Consider the following 20,998-nt stretch of genomic DNA (forward strand, 5'->3'; position numbering starts at 1 on the left):
TGACCCGGTCCTTCTTCTCCTCTTTATTTCGCGTGAAGAACACGGGCGGCCGGCGGTTCCTTCTCCGCCCCCCTCTTCCCCCACCAAATCCACCACTAAATCCTTAGATCTGCCCGGGCATTCTCATCCCAATCCCTTCCTCAAGGTATTCTCCCTCGATCCCCTTTGTTTCATCCATGATTTTCTCGGATTTAATTCGATTTAAGATATGGAACCCTAGATATGAAAATCTTAGAACTTGAATCCATGTGCTCATGTATGTGTTGAAATCCATATTCTCATGTATCTACATGTTGAAACCCTAGATTTGTTGGAACCCTAGACATCAAATTTCAATAAATGTGTACGTGTAGGAACCCTAGATATGTATGTATCCATATTCTTATGTATGTATGTGTGTGTTGACACCCTCGATTTCTTGGAACCCTAGATATATTCTCATGTATGTGTGGCTCATATTTGTTAGTGGAACCAAAATTTAGAACATGTATGGTCACAAATATGGTAGTTCTTATTGTGTGTATTTGTGAAAAAAATGTAGGATGGTGTGGCTCCTAGATCATGAGTATGACAAGGAACACCAGGCATATCATATCGCGGAAAGGGGGAAAGTACTAATATTTATTTTTGTTAACACCTCTTGTTTTATTCCATTGGATATGGCATAATATTTTGTGTATGGATGTGCTTGTAGGTTCTTGAGGCCTTGAAGATTCGTTACCACGGTAGCATGAACGACATGCCGTATGACGAGCGGTACACGAAGTTCATCCAGACTACCGGTATTCTCCCGTTCTTCACGCTTGTAAGCCGGGGGCCGCCGAACATGAACGCCACGACACTCACCACCCTTGTCAACCGGTGGAGGCCGGAGACGAACACCTTCCACTTGAGGGCCGACGAGATGACCCCTACTCTGCAGGATGTTTCCATGATCCTTGGTCTTCCTATTCAAGGCGAGGCACTATGTATGAACACAACTTCTGATGGGTGGCTCTAGCAGATGGAGGGGCTTATTGGCATGGCTCCTCCGGAGTCAGAAAATAAAAAGGATAGAGCTCCCGCCGGCGCACCTTTCCTTTGGATCAGGACTAACTTTGGACAATGCCCGGCTGTCAAGACATACACCCGAGTGTACTTGTGGTATGTCATTTCGAGGAATCTCTTTGCTGACAGTGGTGGGAAGTTGGCCCATTGGTATTGGCTCAAGGCGCTGAAGAAGTTGGAGCACAAGTGGAGTTGGGGAACAACGGCACTTGCCTACCTGTACCGTCAGGTAATGATGGGAAGTTGGCTCATTCTTGTATAGTAGTATGTTAGACAAAGTACTAACCAAATTTCGTATGTACGCAGTTGGACGAAGGTTATCGCAGGACTGGTGTCGACGGTATTGGTGGATGCATGCTCCTACTTTCCGTATGGAGATGGGAACACCTACCAGTTGGGCGGCCCGAGAGATTCAAGAAGAGGCGGTGGACTCATTACGAGAACCTTGATCGGGAGCCCACTTGGGCATACATTTGGGACACTGTCTCGGAGATGACGAACGATCCAATGGTCATGTACAAGCAGTACACTGAGGAGTTGGACACTTTTACCGCTGAGCAGGTAACCTTTCTAAAGCCATCACTCTTTTGTTATCCTATTACATAAATTCTATTGGCATGTTGTAAATTCTGAAATATTTGTATGATGTAGGTGGATTGGGAGCCATATGGTAGCTTTGACCATATTGGCTTGGCGATGAGTGACCTCAACCCCAAGTGCTTGGAGGAGGCGGATTACGAGCGTATGCGCTGCCCACTCATATGCATGTGGCTTGTTGAATACCACCAGCCGCACAGAGTGATGAGATAGTTTAGGTTGTATCAGGAGAGCCCACCTCAGTGGCAAGACACGGACCAGGCGCTCCGTAGGTAAACTTGTTCATTGAAGCGACGGAAGCATATTTTATCCATTGTTCTATTCAATTCACTGAACAAAAATATGCTCCAATGTCTTGCAGGCTTGATAGGCAGCGGCAGAGGAAGATCACGAATTGGCCTGATCAGCACAGGAACCACGTGCCAGCGTTTGCGTATTGTTTGGACGTGGTACGGAATGGCGGCCATGTCATGGTTAAGCCGTACGACCCATAAGCTTTCAACAACTATCTCCATTGGTTTCTGAGGAGCACGTGTATCGAGTTAGTGAACCATGCATACGAGGAAGAACTGTTGGAAGAGCCTATCATGTTCGACGAGGTTGCGCAAAGCCAATACGACAGGATAGTTCGAGGAGGGAGGTAGACTTCTATTGCTTCCTCCCTGAACTTTGTGGTAATGTATTCTCTCATTAGCCCGTTCGTCATCCATATTGCCATGTGCTCGCTCAAATTGTTTAGAATATGTTTGTCATAGCGGACCAGGATCCAAAAGACTGCTGATGAGTGCGAGGTTGTTTGGGATTAGAGCCTTGAAGATGAAAATGCAAGCTCAGCCCTCCGGAATTTCATTAAGGTATGGTTACCAACTTTGAACTCTAGCAATTGCATTTGGTGACTTTCTAACTCCGAATTTCATGACACAGCGCACTGCACAGAAGTTGTGACGCTTAGGCAACTTGCTTGGTTGCCGCGACGGCGGAATTGCTTCATCATCTTCTGAAGAAGAACGTTGCGGTGCGGAGGTATGGACTCTTTTGTCGCCGTAAAACATGTGCTTAGTAATTTCAGTTTTTCCTGACCATTTGTTCATGTTTGGCAAGATTCTTAACGACGGCAATATGACTCAAGCTCAGAAGGACCCGCATTTCAAAAGGTCTGCTTATCAGTTGAAGCCTCGGGGAAGGCTCCGAACCGTTACACACCGGAAGATTATGTGAACCGAGGAAAGAAGGTTGTGCTTGAGTCCGATGAGGAGCCACCGCGGAGACCAGCTTTGAGGAGGATGAGGAACGATGAGCCGTCATCTTCAGAGGAGGAGGAGAAGGAGGAAGAAGAGCGACCCCCGAGGCCGCCACGGGCAGGCGTCCAGAAGCAGTCCGCGAGGAGGGGATGTAGATCTTAGATGAATTTGCTACGTGTTGCGTGAACTCTGTTTTCGATGAACTCTAGCTATGTCACGGAATTGGACCATGTCATCATTTCTATATGTTGTTCGAATTCTATCTTAAAATGTATGAATCTATGTGCCATGATGTGTGCTATGTGTATGATGTGTGTATGAAATTGCTATTGATATGAATCTGTCACTTTGCAACCATGCCAAGTCAATTCTCTGATTTTTATACACAAGTCAATGTGCGGTGCCGATGCCATGGGCGCCACACAATACAACATTTTGGCTGAAAACCCCTTCAACATTGTCATAACATGTAGCCATTTGGGAGTCCGTCTTCCTCGCCGAAATTACATGAACTCTTCAACCTTCGTTGGGAACTCACAGTTCCTAGCAATTTCCTTCTCCGTTTCTTCGGTGTAGTTCTGGAAATAGACATTCAACTTCTCAAATGTGTATTGAATTATTGCCATCACGGGCAATGCACGGACACCCTCCAGCACATTGTTGAAGCACTCAGCCAGTGCTTGTCATTTGACCATATCTCCTCCCATCCTCATCATAAGCTCGTGCCCACTTTGAGTTAAATATAAGGTGCCTCTAAAGAAACTCAAAACCACCTGCGTTGAGCTCTTTGTGCTTCAGCAAGCCGTTGTATAGGTTTGCGAAGCGGCGCTTGGAGTAAGCGAGGCAACAATTTTGAAGAAGGTCAGACAACTATTTATTCTTACATGCCCGGTAGAAGTTTGCACAAAAATGCCTTATGCACCATCGGTGGTGCACGGGAGCATGCCCGGGAATGTCAAGCTCCACCGCTTTGAGAATTCCTTGATGACGATCCGAGATAACACACACTTTGAGGGTGGTATGACCCTCGTCCTAAATATATGGAAAAATCATTCCCAGTTATCATTGTTCTCAACATTTACCAATGCAAAAGCCAATGGTACTAAACGGTTGCTCGCATCATTTGCTATTGCCACCAATAGTGTGCCCTTGTACTGCCCGGTCAAGAAGGTACCATCAACGGCGATGACCAGCCTACAATGTTCGAATTCCCTCGTGCATTTCTCGAATGACCAAAATGCACGGTGAAATACCCTCACTCTTTTACCGACATGCAATGTCATTTTGGTACTAGAATGCTCCACCACATGAACCATGCCCGGGTTAGTAGCGGCCGTCGCTAACAACAACCTAGGGACTCAGTTGTATGCTTCCTCCCAATCACCGTACAACATCTTGAATGCAGCTTGTTTGGCCTTCCATGCCTTCCCATACTTGACGTCGTAGTCAAAGCGGGATTTTGCCATATCTTGCACGGACCTAATGCGCATGGTTGGAAGTGATGATATCTCAGCCGAGAGCTTGTATGCAATGAACTCAGATGTGAGTTGACGGTGGTCCGGCTGCGCATCCTTCCCATCAAGCTTCGGCCCCCGGCACATGTGAGTGGCTACACAACTTGTTATGTGCCAAGAGGGCCCTATTTTGAAAGGTCTTGCACGGATAATCCATGGGCACCTTTTATCTACACATTTTAGCATGTACCGCTTCTTCAAGTCTGAGTGAACAACGGTGTAAGGGCGATGATGCTTAATCGAGAACTCCTTCAACCATACCTTCAATTCCAAGAAGGTATCAAACGTTAGCCCTTTAAAGATCATAGCCGTCCTCGCATCCACATCTCTCTTGGAAATTGGCCTAGCTCCAAGAAGTAAACTTTTTCCACCATCATCAACCACGGCTCCATACGCAAGACTAACATCACGGAACAATGGTATCCGAATATCCCGTCCGGTTACCTTCTTGGAGATCTCGGCTCTTTCGGCTTCTTTAGCCTTAAAGCCATCCTCATAAACTTCTTCATCTGGCCCATCATCATCCGAGTCCGACGCATAGCATCGAGAATAAGGAATGGAGTGGTCCATGTCCTCTTGCATCAAATATGCATCCAAATCACCGACATTGTTGTAATTCATCTCAAAACCATTATCACCATCGTCATGCTCGTCATACTCCTTCTCCGACGGTGGATCTTGGGCAATGGGAGATTGGACAATGGGAGATTCGGTGGCTTCTTCTTGGCTCATGGGTGGTGGACTCCTAGCTTCAACGGGGGAGGAGCACCGGTTAAGGTCAAGCTCGATATGAGCATCAACCGTCTTGGTTGCAAACAACTCCAAAGCCTTGTCTTGTGACTCGGCCACCGTCTCCTTGTAAACGGACCAACGTTGTTCGGAGTTGATACGCATTGTCTTCCAACGGGTGTGCATTCCAAACCCCACATTATGTCTTCCCTCTAGCTCAACACCATCATTTGGCTCATTCCAATTCAACTCAATCCTCACTTGTGCTACCACCCCGGCAAAGCTAGGGCTACGGTCAAACACCAAGTCAACCTCTTCCGGATCCGGCTCTCGGTTTCCCTTTAAATAAGCATCCTTGTCCACATGATGAACATGAACAATTCTTTCCATCCCCCTAGCGTAATGTGAACAACACATACATACATGTGTTCATTAGTTACCATAATCAACACAAATCAACCTAGCCCTACCACTTGTACTACTTCAACAAAACCTAAGATCCAACAAAATCTAGATCCACCCTCAAATCAACTTAGGGTTTCACATGTAGATCCAACCAAATCCATCAATTCATTGGATGCAAAGAAGGGGAAGGGAGGAGATTACCTCAAGGAACGGGTTGGGAACGGTCTCCACGGACAGATCCAACGAAATCCACCAAGATTTGAGAGGGATTTGGGTGGGGGAGAGAGGTGGGGTGGCTGGTCTGAGGAGGAGGAAGAAGAGCTGAGCAGGAAATGAGGAGGGTCGGGCTGGGGTGGGCGCGGGCGCCACACTTAAGTGGATGTGTGGCGCCCTTCGGAACGGCGCCACACTTTCAATGTGTGGTGCCCATGCGAACGACGCCACACATCCTGCCATGTCGGCTGGTCAACAGCGCGCATCGTCGACCGCACCACATCAGCATGGATGTGTGGCGCTGTTTGCATGGGCGCCACACAATGAGGTGTGGCGCCGATGGCAAGGGCGCTACACAAAAGCGTTAGTCCGGTGAAATAGTTTAGCCGGAGGGTCATTCTATGTTTTTTTTTCACAAATATGTTATTTTTGTCAAAATCGCCAGCACCGGTGGACGCGGTCGTGGCCCTCTGTTTGTCAGCCAGTCAACCACCGGCGGATACGGCCGTGTCCCTCTGTTATTTGGCCAGTCGACCACCAGTGGACGCGGTCGTGGCCCTATTTTCGTTGGCCAGTCGACCACCGGTGGACGCGGCCTTGGCCCTCTGTTCATCGGCCAGTCGATCGGCCACTGGCAGACGCGGCCGTGGCCGTGTGTCCTTTGGCGAGCCGCAGCTGGGCATGGATGTGGAGCTTCGGCAGCAGGACGTGGAGCCACAGCTAGACATGGACGTAGTGCTGCAGCTGGATGTGGAGCTTCGACAGCATGAAGTGGATCTGCAGGTGAACAAAGAGATCGTGGGGATATACGGCTCTCATTTCCCCCTCTCCTCTCTATCTCCTCCCTCCCGTCTGTGAGAGCGCCTCGACCGCATCGAGCCTCTCCCCCCTCCTCTCCGGCGGCTCAGCCGGCCGGAGACGATGGGGGAGAGGGGCTCGGCCCTCTCTCTACAGTTCTAGGTTTAGCTGTTTTAGATCTACCCATGTGGAGACTGGCGATATGCCATGAGGGTTCAAGCTGCCGAGGTCCTCGAGCTCCTCATGGTGGTGATTGATGGTGCTATGCTTGCTCCTGGCGCTCTGGTGGAAGGAGCCGGAGGAGTACACGGCGGCGTCAAGATCTCTTCAATAAAGCTCGATCTGAGCTCTCCAGATCGGGGAGAAGAGATTGATTCGCTTCCTTTTCTCGGCCATCGAGGTGATGGGCGCGGAGGCAAGCCTCGATCTGTTCTTCTTTGCAGATCTGCAAGGCTATGGTGTTGGAAGATTGTGGAATCTCTCTGGCGAGTTCTTCATTGGGGGGCCAAAGCCGGCTTCGCTGCCCCGCCCCCAAATTCCATGGTCGACAGGCGACCCTCGTCCAGGAGTTCAACCTCCCCTGGAGGCTCTCTTCAATCTCGCGCTGGAGCTCGCCATGGCTTCTTCTCCAAGTGGTTCGTCCCCGGGGAAGCTGAGATGGCCGGCGCGGTTGAGTTCTCGCCGGAATGGAGAGCACATCGAGCTAATCTCTCTCCGATCTCGGCGCTCTGCGCTTGGAGGTCACCGGCGTGCGGTGGAGATGGTACCCAGGCACTTGATTGCTTTTCCTATATTGTTGCTAGGGTCCTTTTTGCAATTTTCGTGGCCTGTACCTCAAATTCTAGGTTTTCTAGGGCAGTATATGTAAAAGGGCAACGATGTAATATTTGTACCCACCGCTGGTAATGGAATCTGCCTGGCCTTTCGAGGCCATCTTCGTTAAAAAAAAAGAGATCGTGAGAGGCCGTGGATGTTAACTCGGCACAAAAGTCGAAGCACAGCCGCCGGGAGAGAATTGTGACCAGTTTTTGAGGAGGGGGAAACGGGAAGCAAGGGTAAAATCGTGATCCGAGCGATACCGGTGACCCAATGCCTAAGCTATGAGGAAAAGTAGTAATTTTTTCCGCCCTAAGCTGTGAGACAAAGGGAGTATATAACTCAAGCACAATCACTTATACAATAAAAATAGAAACATATTTGACTATAAGAATCTACAAACATACCAATAATACCAGCTCAATGTTAAGTCTAATTCTCAGCCTATGAATAAGGAGTAACTCAAGGTTATGTTTTACGTAGTAAGATATATGATAAATCTTTGTACGTAGTCTTTGTTTTTTGGCTTGAAGTCATTTTTGCACACTATTCACTAAAAAAGCATAACTTTCTCATTGAATCTGTTTTTTACGTATGACTACTCAAATTGTTCACAAAAAACAGGTGTATCCCAATGTATTCACCAAAACCCAAAGTAGGGCAGCTGCCGTACCTTGCCCTAAGGGGAGTTTCGCCCCTGACTACCGCTGGCCAGGCTTGACTTGACACCTTCATAACAGACATCGTGCGTAGCACCTGCTGATTCGAATCAAACCGGATCTCGACGTTTAGGGGGCATCCCATACCACCGCCAGCCTCAGACCTCCCCATACAATGGTGCTTGATACCATGACCAAATTGAAGATCCGGGCTTCGTGTCATCCACATGACCATGATGCCTGCCGGCCACCATCGATAGACTAGAGAAGTAGTAGTCGAGCAGATCGCGGGCCAAAGATCCACCGCTAGACCAAGCATCGACTATTGTGCTGCCACACAACAGGAGCCGTCGTTAGTTTCCTCTTTCCCGCCTCAAACTACTGCCAGCCATGTATCGTAGGCCCGAGGAACCAGGCTGCGACAGAGGGCACCGCCTCATGGCCAGCGACGGTTGCCTTATATATCCAGCCACCAGTAGACCGGCCAGCACCATCCCGGGACCGCCGCCCCGGAGCCCATCTCTGCCATGCACGCATCTAGCCCAGAGGTCTCATGTCACTAGAAGTAGGAGGAGACGAGATCCTCCGTCATCGAGATGGGATTTGCCCGCTGGCTTCTTCTAGCGGCGATCAGGAGATGCGGAGGAGGGGTGGGGGCATCGGCTAGGGTTTTTCCCGGGCCAACCCAGGGAGCGACGCAAGCATTTCAGTATAGTGACTTTTACATTTGCCATACCTGTTTTAAACTTTTAATTAGAGCCCGACTCCTTGCATTGCGTAGAAGACAAAAAATGTTCTTTAGATTTTTTTTTTCATTGTCCATATGTGAGAACAAAGAGTGATCCAACCATGATAGGAAAAGGTACATGGCGTACGCTTGAAGGAAAAAAAAAACACGGAAAACCTAATTAGAGTATTGTTATTTACATGCTCCCCTACATGCAAAAAAAGATGTTGGAGTCTATGGTATATGTAATCATAATCCTTCTATTGTTTGATGAAAATGCATAGTTGTACTCCCTCCGTTCAGAATTATAAGACCGACACATATCCATAGGTCTTAAATCCTTTTATAGTATTTATTTTAAAACATGTACCATTAGGAAGTTTAGATTTTTTACTTTCTAATGAGATAATTTTATTATAATTCATGTTATGTTGGTCAAATTAACAACCTAGATATATGCGCCAGCCTTATAATTTCAAACAGAGGTAGTTTCTTCATAAATATGCCTGTAGATCCACCGAATTACAACAAGCACGGGGTTAGTGACTCTTTGTATAATCGCTAACGGGTTCATGCACAAATATTAAGAAAGGCAGCATGAATTTATTAAAGTAGATATTAAATAGAACAACAAGACTAAGAAAAAAGGTGCGCGCACAAAAATGAAAATGAAATGGTTTTTAAAATGAGACATGGATGACAATGTAAAAATATAACAAAAAAGGAAATAAAGACATGAAATCCGTTATACATATATATCCATTTCATCCTTTCAAAATATATATGCTACTAGAAGAAAGCATTTTGTGAGATACATACCTCTTGTCCACAAGGAATTCACCAATTTCTTCTATGAGTAGCTTTTCATCCCTTGTTGTATTATGGACGTCTTTGAACTTTTCTTTGTCAAAGCCATAGAGGATGTCTTTAAAAACTTTCTTGATGTCTGGTTTATGACCCACGGGGACAAAAGCCGCGCAATCAAATTGAGCTTTGATCTTCTCATACACTGCTTTGGTGAGGGTTGTCTTGCCCAACCCACCAACACCAACAATAGAGATTGACATCAGTTGTTCCTTGGGACTCCCGTCCTCACCAATCAGAATTTTGATAAGATCATTCCTTGCGCGGTCAATGCCAACAAGCTTCTCCACATCCTTGTGCAGAGCTATCACACGAGGGTCAATTGTTGCGCCATTGCTAGTGGTAGCACCATTGCTAGTGCTAGTCATGTCAATCTGATACCTTGTATGCAGATCCGCCAACTCCTTGGCAAGACCCTGAGCTTCCTGGATGGCACCGGATATCTGATGCAGTGCTCTTCCCTTGCTAAATAATTTTCTCGTCTTTTTGAGAAATTTCTTGACTCGACTCTTCATGGTCATTGGCTCGCCGCTTGAACCCTGATCCACCCGGACCAGAAAGTCGTCAACAACATCCTCCATTTCGTAGGAGAGGTCTCTCACCTTGCCAGCCCAAATCACAACCTGCTCGTCGAGCTGGTCCGATGGCACGTCGCCAACCTTACGAAGGGCGGCATGCATCAGCTCCAGCTCTGTAAGGAGAGATTTTACACCTTTCTTCACTTTCTCCCCAAGGTTGTATTCATCGAGAAGCAGCTCACCGAGCTTACGGAGGACAGGGCTCATCGCCCCACTGGAGACCTCCATTACCTTAACCTTTCTTTGTCCTTGGTTCCTTGCTCACAATCAACGCACGGCTATGGCAGTGTCTTTGGATTGAAATTCTGTAATTCAAACATAATGGTTTCTATTAGATAAACAGAGCAAAATCCGGATCTGTGTGGTTCGCGAAAGTAACACTATGCATATACCTTGAATCCGGAGCAAATTTTGTAGAAATGCACCTAAACAGCAACTTTGAAGTTTCCACCTTCGGTTCGATGGAATACCAGCCCAAGATGAAGTGAGTAATGATGGAACTCCGCCTAGCACGATTCCACATCAAAATGACGAGAAAGAGCAAGACAAGTAGTATGAAAAATCACCACAAAAGAAAACAAAAAGAACAGTTCGCACTGAGACCAAGAGACTGAGAGCACATGAGTGGAAAAGTACCTTTGGCGCTGTCGCCAGGGTTGCTCCCGCCAACGAGATCGGCCAGATCAGTGGTGTTGCGGGGGAGACGCGGGTCGATCGTAAGGGCGATCGAGGCCGGGATCTGGAGTCGCACACTTGTGGTCGTGAGATAAGATCGTACACACAGTTTTGGGTTGTTGTAAGCTCACAGCGGCAAATGATACTAGTAGAAAAATGAAAATTTAGAATATTGTGCCTCTGGCCAGTAGGAGTATAGTCCTACCTCGTAGAAAGCACTTTATGTACTAATGCCACTACTTAACGTTCAAACCCTGCCTTGGTAGTATGTCCTCTAATACTACTTTTATATTTTCTTAAGCAGTACTGCAACCTCGTGTCAATAAGTATATTACCTGAGAGCGCAGACTTGCGATGACTTGAACAAACGCGGCTCACGCGGTATCCAGTGTGATATTTGAATCTGAGCCTTGGCTTTTAGTGTTTGTCACGACGAGTTGATTGCGTTGTCGTGGCTATGGCCTCCATTCCATTTTTTTACATAAGAACACATATATTATAAGATGCAGCAGACCGTCTCATTAAAAACCTTCCAGTCCCCTCAGGTACATGGTAAGGAAAAGAGTGCGAAAAAAACCTACTGCCCAAAGATTATAGAATGTTCTTACAATCTAGAAAAACTAGGCCCCGAAGGCAGTCGGGAACAGAGTCACATAAAATAGCACTAACAACTGATTTTCCTACTTGCGCCAAGACATGAGCAATGCCGTTGCACACACGGTCCACCTTTGAGACGACGATGTCTCGAAAGATCTTCAGAAGTTCCCGTGCCTCTAGAATGAGTGCCCAGCTTGGAGATTGTTCCATGGACTCTAATGCAAATGCTAGCTCTAGCACATGTTCCTAGATACTTTATGAGAGTGGATGCTGAGCCATGTATCACTAAAGTAGTATTTTTTTTTGTAACTCACTACTGTATATGTTGGTTATAAAATTAGCTATAAATGACATGTCAATATGGTGGAGCTAGAAGCTGACTCTACTACTCTATCGTTCTTGCTCTTAGTTTTCTCTCTCACGATGAGTTTTTGCCTTGTTTCTCTCCTGCATGGAGACGCGCGCCTCCTATTTCTCACATCCCAACACCACAATAAGCATCTCCTCCTCTCATGCACATGCATCTCCAATAGCTTCTCCACGATAGATGCTCCTCCCCCAAATTTTTTGAGCCTCTTTCACGCTATGGAAAGCCAACGGCAGCAACAAAAATAACATCTCTACTCCCGATATTTTAGGTTGATGTAACAACTACGAGGGGTAGTTTTGGAAGAAAACGGTTAAACCACACCCCACACCTTATTTTGTGGCGAAGAAGTGATTTTTTTATACGCCCTCTTTACAGGAATGAAGGGAGTATAAGAAAAATAACTAATGCTAGATTCTGATACACGCCTTGGCGCACGATCATTTCCATCCTCACAACAACTAATGAACCAACTACAAGTCATAGAAATTGGTTCAACCATTACTGAACTCTATCTCCGTTTATGTTTGTATGAAAGATAGTGCACTTCACAGAAATTGGTGCATCCATGCCATATGTCAGAAATAGAGCTTTTTATGTGCGTGGAATCTTTTAACCGGTTGCAAAGCTTGATGGCATGATCTGAAATGAAGAATTAAGTAAAATACATTAGTAAACACAAAAGTAATACTCTCATAAAATAGTTGAGCTATAGTAACTCACAAAGATGTTGTTAGCTACAACAATTCCATGAGACTTGTAACAAGGTAGACAGATGGTAAAATTCATCCTCATGAAGCAATCTCTATATGTTTACTTCCTTCATGATCTCAAAATTTATGACACACATGTCTGGGCACAGTAATGAGATGCATATTTATGAAGACACTCCTGTAAAAACCTCTCTAATGACGAGATCCACATCTGGCAAAGTCAAAACTGTAAAATGCTAATAATATTAAAAGGATTCTAGATGGCAGACAATACATATATTCGATGGGGAACCAGATATACCATGCATATAATGAAATTATTATTTGATGTCACCATTCGTGGTTTGTGCTTTCATTGTGAATACATACTCAACTCTGTCCAAAGGCTTCTCTTCTTGCATATCTTCTTAAGATCCTTCGTCATCTTGATCATGTTCCTCAACATAATTTATTTTAATGTAATAATATCCTAACCAATATGGCTAGGGCATTGGTTATGCTCAAATGGAAATATAGCCTAGTAATTTCTAGAATCTATCTGGTGGTTTGTAGAGATTGTATTTATCCTCATTTGATCATAAGGATGAACGGTAGAACCAAGCCTCTAAAAGTACCTTGTAAACGTAACAAGTACTTAAAAGTACTAAAATCTTGCAACACATCTTTCAAAAGCAGCACAAGCAATGAAGCACTCAAACAAAATAAGCTAGGGCACATATATAAGCAAAAGTATCTAAAACCCATAAAAATCATGAGAAATTATTTTGTCAACATGGATGCACACTGGCAAAAATTATTTAGAGGCAATTCAGAATTGTTTACATCACATAAATTGGTTTTCACCTATTAATAAAAATGCCACTGAAAAATTCATTTTAATAGGCGCATGGCAATGAGCTCAGCAAACTTAAGCACAACATATTTTATCAATGCAGAGATGCGAGATAGCATCCATCACTTACTAGATAAAGCACTGAAGGATAACAAATAATCACTGAGAGGATAATATGCATTTGGATCATAATAGTAAGCTAAATAAACTAAAACACATAGACTGAGAAATTGAAGAATAACTTCAGTAACACCTAGCACAAAGTGATGAAAAAAGCCACTAAATCCGGTTCATCGACTGGATGAATTAGGTTAATCTAAGTCACTAGAATAAATAAGATGTAAATCGCATATATTTGTGAAACTTGGGCACTAGTTATGATCAAATTACACACCATGACGTTCTTGAAGTGTGCGTGGTTCATGATGATGGTGAACGAATCTGCCTTCCTCTTTAACCGATGACAGTTGACCTCTGGCTCATTCCAGGCACGAGAAATATCCATCACTGAAATAAAAAAAAGATGTCGAATCAGAAGAAGATTATGAGAAAAATTAACATGTAGTAAAAACCCTAATCGAAATGGAAAAAATCCAGAGGAACAAATCTCACATCATTCTAGGGAACAAAGTGCAGAAGTAGCACTTTTGCACAACCCATGTGCTTTGTACTTATCGTTGACATGAACAACCACCTCTCAAAAGTGCATTTTATACTCTTGTTGTTTAAAAAGCTATATCACATGAGTGATCTTACTTGCCTCTCAAAGAGAGACCTTCTTTTACTTTTATGTTGAGTCTCCACCTTCTAGTTTATGCACCACTTATGAGAGCATAGTTGTCATTCTTAGTTTTATGTGCTGGGTCCCAAGAGTTTATTGATTGATTCATAATTATGGTATTTCTTGTTCAAACTTTTTATTTCTAGTCATCCTTATAAACATTTAAAGGTGTCCAAGCATTTATGTTTTGCTTTCACTTATGGGACAAGCTGACTACCACTTTATTATGTATCTATGCTATGCTCTTGACAATCACTTTGCTTTCCATGCACGTTATACATTTTCTTTTGTTTGATTACTATTCATGTTTTAGCATGGTTATTAAGTTTCATTGTTTGATTATATCTATCATGCTTATGTTAGAATTCTATGATTCCAGCTATGTTTGCTTTTACACTTAGATATATCAAAGTAGTGTGTTATCACTTACCTACTCGAGGACGAGCATGAGTTAAGTTTGAGGATGTTGATACGTCCCAAACATATCTATAATTTTTGATGCTCCATACTTGTTTTGTTAAAATTCTTATATGTTTTATGTACACTTTTCCACACTTTTTAGCATTTTTTGGGACTAACCTATTAACGCAGTGCCGCAGTGCCAGTTCCTGTTTTTCTGCTGTTTTTGTGTTTCAGAAAAGTTGTACATGAAAGTTTCTCGGAATTGGACGAAACCAAAGCCCAGAGTCTTATTTTTCCGGGACGAAGACGGAGCCAGAAGGACACGCGCAGGAGAGCTGCCACGTGGCAGTACATAGGGCAGGCGCGGCCCCACCCTTGGCCGCGCACTACTAGGAAAAGGCCTATAGATGGAAATAGCACTACCGGCGCACCAGCAAATCCATGCGCCGTTGGCAAATAGTGCCGGCGCACCTACATGTCGCCGCGCCGGCGATGGTGTCTTACTGGCGGCGCACAAGCAAAAAAGATGCGCCGGCGATAAAGTTCGAATGGGACCAGACCAAATAAAAAAAATCGACTTACCACCGGCGTTGCAGCATGATGGTGCGTCGGTGGTAAGGGCTGCCATGATTTTGCCTCCCCCCCCCCCCCCCCCCCCCCCGTGGACCGCTTTTCCAATTTTGAAAAAAATAAAAGAAAATGATAAAAAATTCAAAAAATAAAATCCTGTGAACTGCCCATGTATTATGTAATCTATCTTTAATGAAAATTTGAAAACATGAATTTCGATATATTATGAAAAATGGCATCATCTTTCGGTAAAACAGGATTTCTGCTTGCATACGACCTCCGATGAAAAACTTTTTTTATATCAAAATCTACTTCGGCCGTTTGGAGAAAAAATGGATTCGTCAATTGGGAAACAGAAACAAGACTTTTTCATGTTTAAGATTTGGGTGAAAAAAAGAAAAAAATTACCCCCGGCGCACCACCATACTAGGTGCGCAGGCGGTAAGCTGTACTATATATTCAAGCCGACCCTCCTCCCTCTTCTCCTTCCTCACTTCTCCCCCTTCTTCTCTTTCCCTCCTGCTCTTCTCCTTGCGATACTCACCGACGGCTTCCTCCTCCTACTACTTCGGTGACCTCCTCCTCCTCCGGTAACCTCCTCCACCTCGGGACTCTACCTCCATCTCCGGCCTTCTCCTTCTCCTCCTCCTCTTCCACCACCTCCACCTCCGGCCATCTTCTTCTCCTCCTCCTCCTTCTAAAGCACAACCACCTCCGGCCTCCTCCTCCTCCTCCTCCTCCTCCTCCTCCTAAACCACCACCTTCGGCCCCATTCTCCTCCTCCTCCTACACCGGCGCGACAACGACGACAAGGCGACGCACGACCACTTTTTTCGAGGACCAGAGCTAGATGAACCCGAGCTAGATCTAGATCTAGATCTAGATCTGGATCGGGCTTTATTTTGAATTTTGAAAAAATGTACCGCCGGCGCACCAGGCCTGGTTCGCCGGGGATAATTCATGTTACTGCTGGCGCACCAGCTGGTGCGCCGGCGGTAACTCATTACCACCGGCCTGTTCCCACCGGCGGGCTCTAGTGCGCCGGCAATAGCCGTTTTTGGTGCGCTGGCAATAAGGCTTTTCCTAGTAGTGGCGCGTGGCCCATGTACTAGCGCCTCGTCGCCTCGTTTGCTCTGCCCTTCCGCCTATTTATTCCTTGTATCGGGAAAACCCCAGGGACCTGAGCCTCCATCCATGAAAAGTTCCAACGCCGCCGTCAACCGAAACGCTAGTTCGGGACGGTTCTGCAGTCCATCCCGGCACCCTACCGGAGAGGGAAATCACCACCGGAGGCCTCTACATCGCCATGTCTTCATCCCAGGTGATGCGTGAGTAGTCCTCCACGGGACCATGGGTCCATAGCAGTAGCTAGATGGCTTTCCTCTTGATACGTCCAATTTGCATCACTATTTTATATCATAATTTGCTGTTATGCATTGATATATTTCATATTTGGAGATGATACTTATGTTATTTCATCTATTTTGCATGATTCATGATTATTGGAGGATCGCCCACCGGAGTCAGGATTCTGCTGGAAAAAGCGCCGTCAGAATGCAATGTTTCGGAAGATCAACAGTTGACGGAAATTATATGAAAAATCCTATTTTTCCAGAAGACGAAGGGAGCCAGAAGGGGGAGCCGAGGGGACCCGAGGTGGGCCCACCTCATAGGCCGGCGCGGCCCAAGGCCTGGCCGCGCCGCCCTGTGAGGAGGGGGCCCACAGCCCCCTCTCGCCTCCTTTTCTTCGTGAACGTCTTCGTCCCGAAAACCTAAGCTCCAGGGGATAGGTCGCGAAGAGTCACAGCCGCCTCTGCGAGGCGGAGAACACCAGAGAGAAAAGAGCTCTCCGGCAGGCTGAGATCCACCGGGGAAATTCCCTCCCGGAGGGGGAAATCGACGCCATCGTCAGCGTCATCGAGCTGGACATCATCTCCATCACCATCATCATCATCTCCATCATCATCACCGCCGTCTCCACCGCTGCACATCGTCACCGCTGTAACAATTTGGGTTTGATCTTGATTGTTTGATAGGGGAAACTCTCCCGGTGTTGATTTCTACTTGTTATTGATGCTATTGAGTGAAACCGTTGAACCAAGGTTTATGTTCAGATTGTTATTCATCATCATATCACCTCTGATCATGTTCCATATGATGTCTTGTGAGTAGTTCGTTTAGTTCTTGAGGACATGGGTGAAGTCTAAATGTTAGTAGTGAAGTATGGTTGAGTAATATTCAATGTTATGATATTTAAGTTGTGGTGTTATTCTTCTAGTGGTGTCGTGTGAACGTCGACTACACGAAACTTCACCTTTATGGGCCTAGGGGAATGCATCTTGTACTCGTTTGCCAATTGCGGGGCTGCCGGAGTGACAGAAACCTAAACCCCCGTTGGTATATCGATGCAGGAGGGATAGCAGGATCTCAGAGTTTAAGGCTGTGGTTAGATTTATCTTAATTACTTTCTTGTAGTTGCGGATGCTTGCAAGGGGTATAATCACAAGTATGTATTAGTCCTAGGAAGGGCGGTACATTAGCATAGGTTCACCCACACAACACTTATCAAAACAATGAAGATTAATTAGCCGTATGTAGCGAAAGCACTAGACTAAAATCCCGTGTGTCCTCGAGAACGTTTGGTCATTATAAGTAAACAAACCGGCTTGTCCTTTGTGCTAAAAAGGATTGGGCCACTCGCTGCAATTATTACTCTCGCACTTTACTTACTCGTACTTTATTCATCTGCTACATCAAAACCCCCTGAATACTTATCTGTGAGCATTTACAGTGAATCCTTCATCGAAACTGCTTGTCAACACCTTCTGCTCCTCGTTGGGATCGACATTCTTACTTATCGAAGATACTACAATACACCCCCTATACTTGTGGGTCATCAAGACTATTTTCTGGCGCCGTTGCCGGGGAGTGAAGCGCTATTGGTAAGTGGAATTGGCAAGGGAAATTTCTACTGTTTGTGCTGATTTTATTTCTGCCTGCTGCTATAATTCATTATGGAGAGATCTTCTCTTGAGTTTTTATTTGGAAAATCTACTACTACTGCAAAGGTAGTGGATGAGGCGCCAGGTGAGGAAGAAATACCATACAAAATACCTATGAAAATTATTGAACGTGTAGTGGATAACCGTTATACATGGGATGGAACTGTCCACCCTGGAGATTATTTACTGTTCTTACATTAATTATGCGGTTTATTCAAGTGTGCAGGTATTGCTATGGATGAAGTGAGGAAGAAACTATTCTCTACATCGCTGTCTGGTAAAGCGGCGCATTGGTATAAATTATTGGATAATGGGGATTCTCTTGAATGGAATGATATTGTGCCCCGGTTTTATTCTAAGTTCTATCCTCCAAGTGAAATTCATAAGGATCGGAATCGCATATATAATTTTTGGCCTCATGACGGAGAGAGTATTGCCCAAGCGTGGGGGAGATTGAAGTCTTTAATGCTCAAATGCCCCATTCATGAGCTTCCTGGTAATGTTATTATTGATAATTTCTATGCAAGAGTTTCTTTTGAAGACAAGACCTTGCTGGATACTTCTTGCTCTGGATCATTTACACGCAATAAGGGAGAGTTTAAAAGGGACCTTCTTAATCGGATCCAGGAGAATACTGAAGGATGGGAGAACGACAAAGATAGAGAATCAGGTATAAATTATGATTATAAATGCATTGAAGCTTTTATGGATACTGATAAATTTCGTAATATGAGTGCTACTTATGGTCTTGATTCTCAAGTTGCTGCAAATCTTTATAAAGCTTTTGCCTCTCATTATGAATTGCCTAAGAAGAACTTTGATAAGTATCATGAACCGTATAAAGATAAAATTGATTCATCTATAAATAAATGTGTTGTAGTTGAAACTGTTGATCATGTTATTCCTGAAGCTTATATTGAAAAAACTCCTTTCCCTGCTAAAATGAAGGAGTACCCTGTTATAAATAGTGCGGTTCATAAAAGTGAAAAGAAACCTATAGAACCTGAAGAACAAATAAAAGTTGAACCTGCTGTTGCAATAGTTAAAGATCTTGTGACTGAAAATGTGGAGGATGGTCATATTATTTTCTGTGAAGATGCTTCTAATATTGTTTCACATCCTAATAAGTCTAAGAAAGCTAGTGTTCCTATGTTATCTGTTAGAATTGGAGATCATTGTTATTATGGTTTATGTGATATTGGTGCAAGTATTCGTGCTATTCCTTATGAGCTTTACACGGAGATTATGCACGAAATTGGTTCTTGTGAACTTGAAGATATTGATGTGGTTATTCGGCTGGCTAATAGAGAAACTATCTCTCCAATTGGTATTGTTCGAGATGTGGAAGTTCTATGCGGTAAGATTAAATATCCTGCTGACTTTTTGGTACTTGGTTCTGCTGCTAGTAAATATTGTCCTATTATTTTTGGTAGACCTTTTCTAAATACTTGTGGAGCTATTATAGATTGCAAGAAAGAGAAAATTTTGACTAAATTTGCTGGAGAATCTTATGAGTATAACTTCTCTAAATTTGCCAAAACTCCTTATAAAGCTGATTTGCCTAATAATGATTTTAGAGTTGAACAGTGTGCATCTATTGCTCTTGCTCCTAATAATCCTTTGCAGCAATATTTGGAGAATAGTGAGAGTGAAGTTTTTAGGGAAGAAAGAGATGAGCTTGATGAAATTTTCCTTCGTCAACCTATTCTTAAGCATGATTTACCGGTAGAAGATCTGGGTACAACACCGCCACCAAAGGAAGATCCTGTCTTTGATTTAAAACCATTGCCTGATAATCTTAAATATGCTCATATTGATGATAAGAAAATATATCCTGTTATTATTAGTTCTAAGCTTTCAGAGTTTGAAGAAGAAAGGTTATTGGAAATATTGAAGAAACACCGAGGTGCTATTGGCTACACTCTTGATGACTTGAAGGGGATTTCCCCCTCTATTTGCCAACATGCCATTAATATGGAAGATGATGCGAAGCCTGTTGTTGAACCTCAGCGTCATCTAATTCCTAATATGAAGGATGTGGTAAGAAATGAGGTATTAAGACTTCTTGAAGCTGGTATTATATATCCTATTGCTGATAGTAGATGGGTTAGTCCTGTGCATTGTGTTCCTAAGAAAGGAGGAATGACTGTTGTGCCTAATGATAATGATGAGCTCATACCCCAAAGAGTAGTTGTAGGGTATAGAATGTGCATTGATTATCGAAAAGTTAATTAAGTTACTAAGAAAGATCATTACCCTTTACCTTTTATTGATCAAATGTTAGAAAGGTTGTCTAAGAATACTCACTTTTGCTTTCTTGATGGTTATTCTGGGTTTTCACAAATTGCTGTTAAAACTAAGGATCAAGAGAAAACTACTTTCACTTGTCCCTATGGAACTTATGCTTATAGACGTATGCCTTTTGGTTTATGTAATGCCCCTGCTACTTTTCAAAGATGCATGTCTGCTATTTTTCATGGCTTTTGCGAGAGTATTGTAGAGGTATTCATGGATGATTTTTCTGTCTATGGGAATCTTTTGATAATTGCTTGCGGAACCTTGATAAAGTTTTGCAGAGATGTGAAGAAACTAACCTTGTTCTTAATTGGGAGAAATGCCACTTTATGGTTAATGAAGGAATTGTATTGGGACATAAAATTTCCGAGAGAGGTATTGAAGTTGATAGAGTTAAAGTTGAAGCAATTGAGAAGATGCCCTATCCCAGGGATGTTAAAGGTATTCGTAGTGTTCTTGGTCATGCTGGGTTTTATAGGAGGTTTATTAAAGATTTTTCCAAGATTTCAAAGCCTCTTACTAATCTTCTTCAAAAAGATGTACCTTTTGTTTTTGATGATGATTGTAAGGAAGCTT

General features: G+C 44.2%; 1 protein-coding gene across 1 annotated transcript; it reads right to left on the reverse strand.

Moving 5' to 3' along the window:
• Nucleotides 1-3,934: 3,934 nt before the first annotated feature.
• LOC127304056 (disease resistance protein RGA5-like) lies at nucleotides 3,935-10,485 on the reverse strand. The gene is made up of 2 exons (XM_051334769.2): nucleotides 9,566-10,485; nucleotides 3,935-4,079 (listed from the first exon to the last, which is right to left on the reverse strand). Exons 1-2 carry the CDS (start codon nucleotides 10,414-10,416, stop codon nucleotides 3,935-3,937), a joined length of 996 nt encoding a protein of 331 aa, XP_051190729.1. The 5' UTR covers nucleotides 10,417-10,485.
• Nucleotides 10,486-20,998: the final 10,513 nt, after the last annotated feature.

The sequence above is a fragment of the Lolium perenne genome, chromosome 5, assembly GCF_019359855.2.
Source record: "Lolium perenne isolate Kyuss_39 chromosome 5, Kyuss_2.0, whole genome shotgun sequence".
NCBI lineage: Eukaryota > Viridiplantae > Streptophyta > Magnoliopsida > Poales > Poaceae > Lolium > Lolium perenne.

What these genes read in the sequence shown, in the direction of transcription:
- LOC127304056 (XM_051334769.2), bottom strand. Translation starts at nt 10,416, where the DNA reads ATGGAGGTCTCCAGTGGGGCGATGAGCCCTGTCCTCCGTAAGCTCGGT. An exon ending in GAATTCCTTGTGGACAAGAG is followed by an intron (nt 4,080 to 9,565) that starts GTATGTATCTCA and finishes CGAACATTGTAG; the next exon opens with GCTGGTCATCGCCGTTGATG.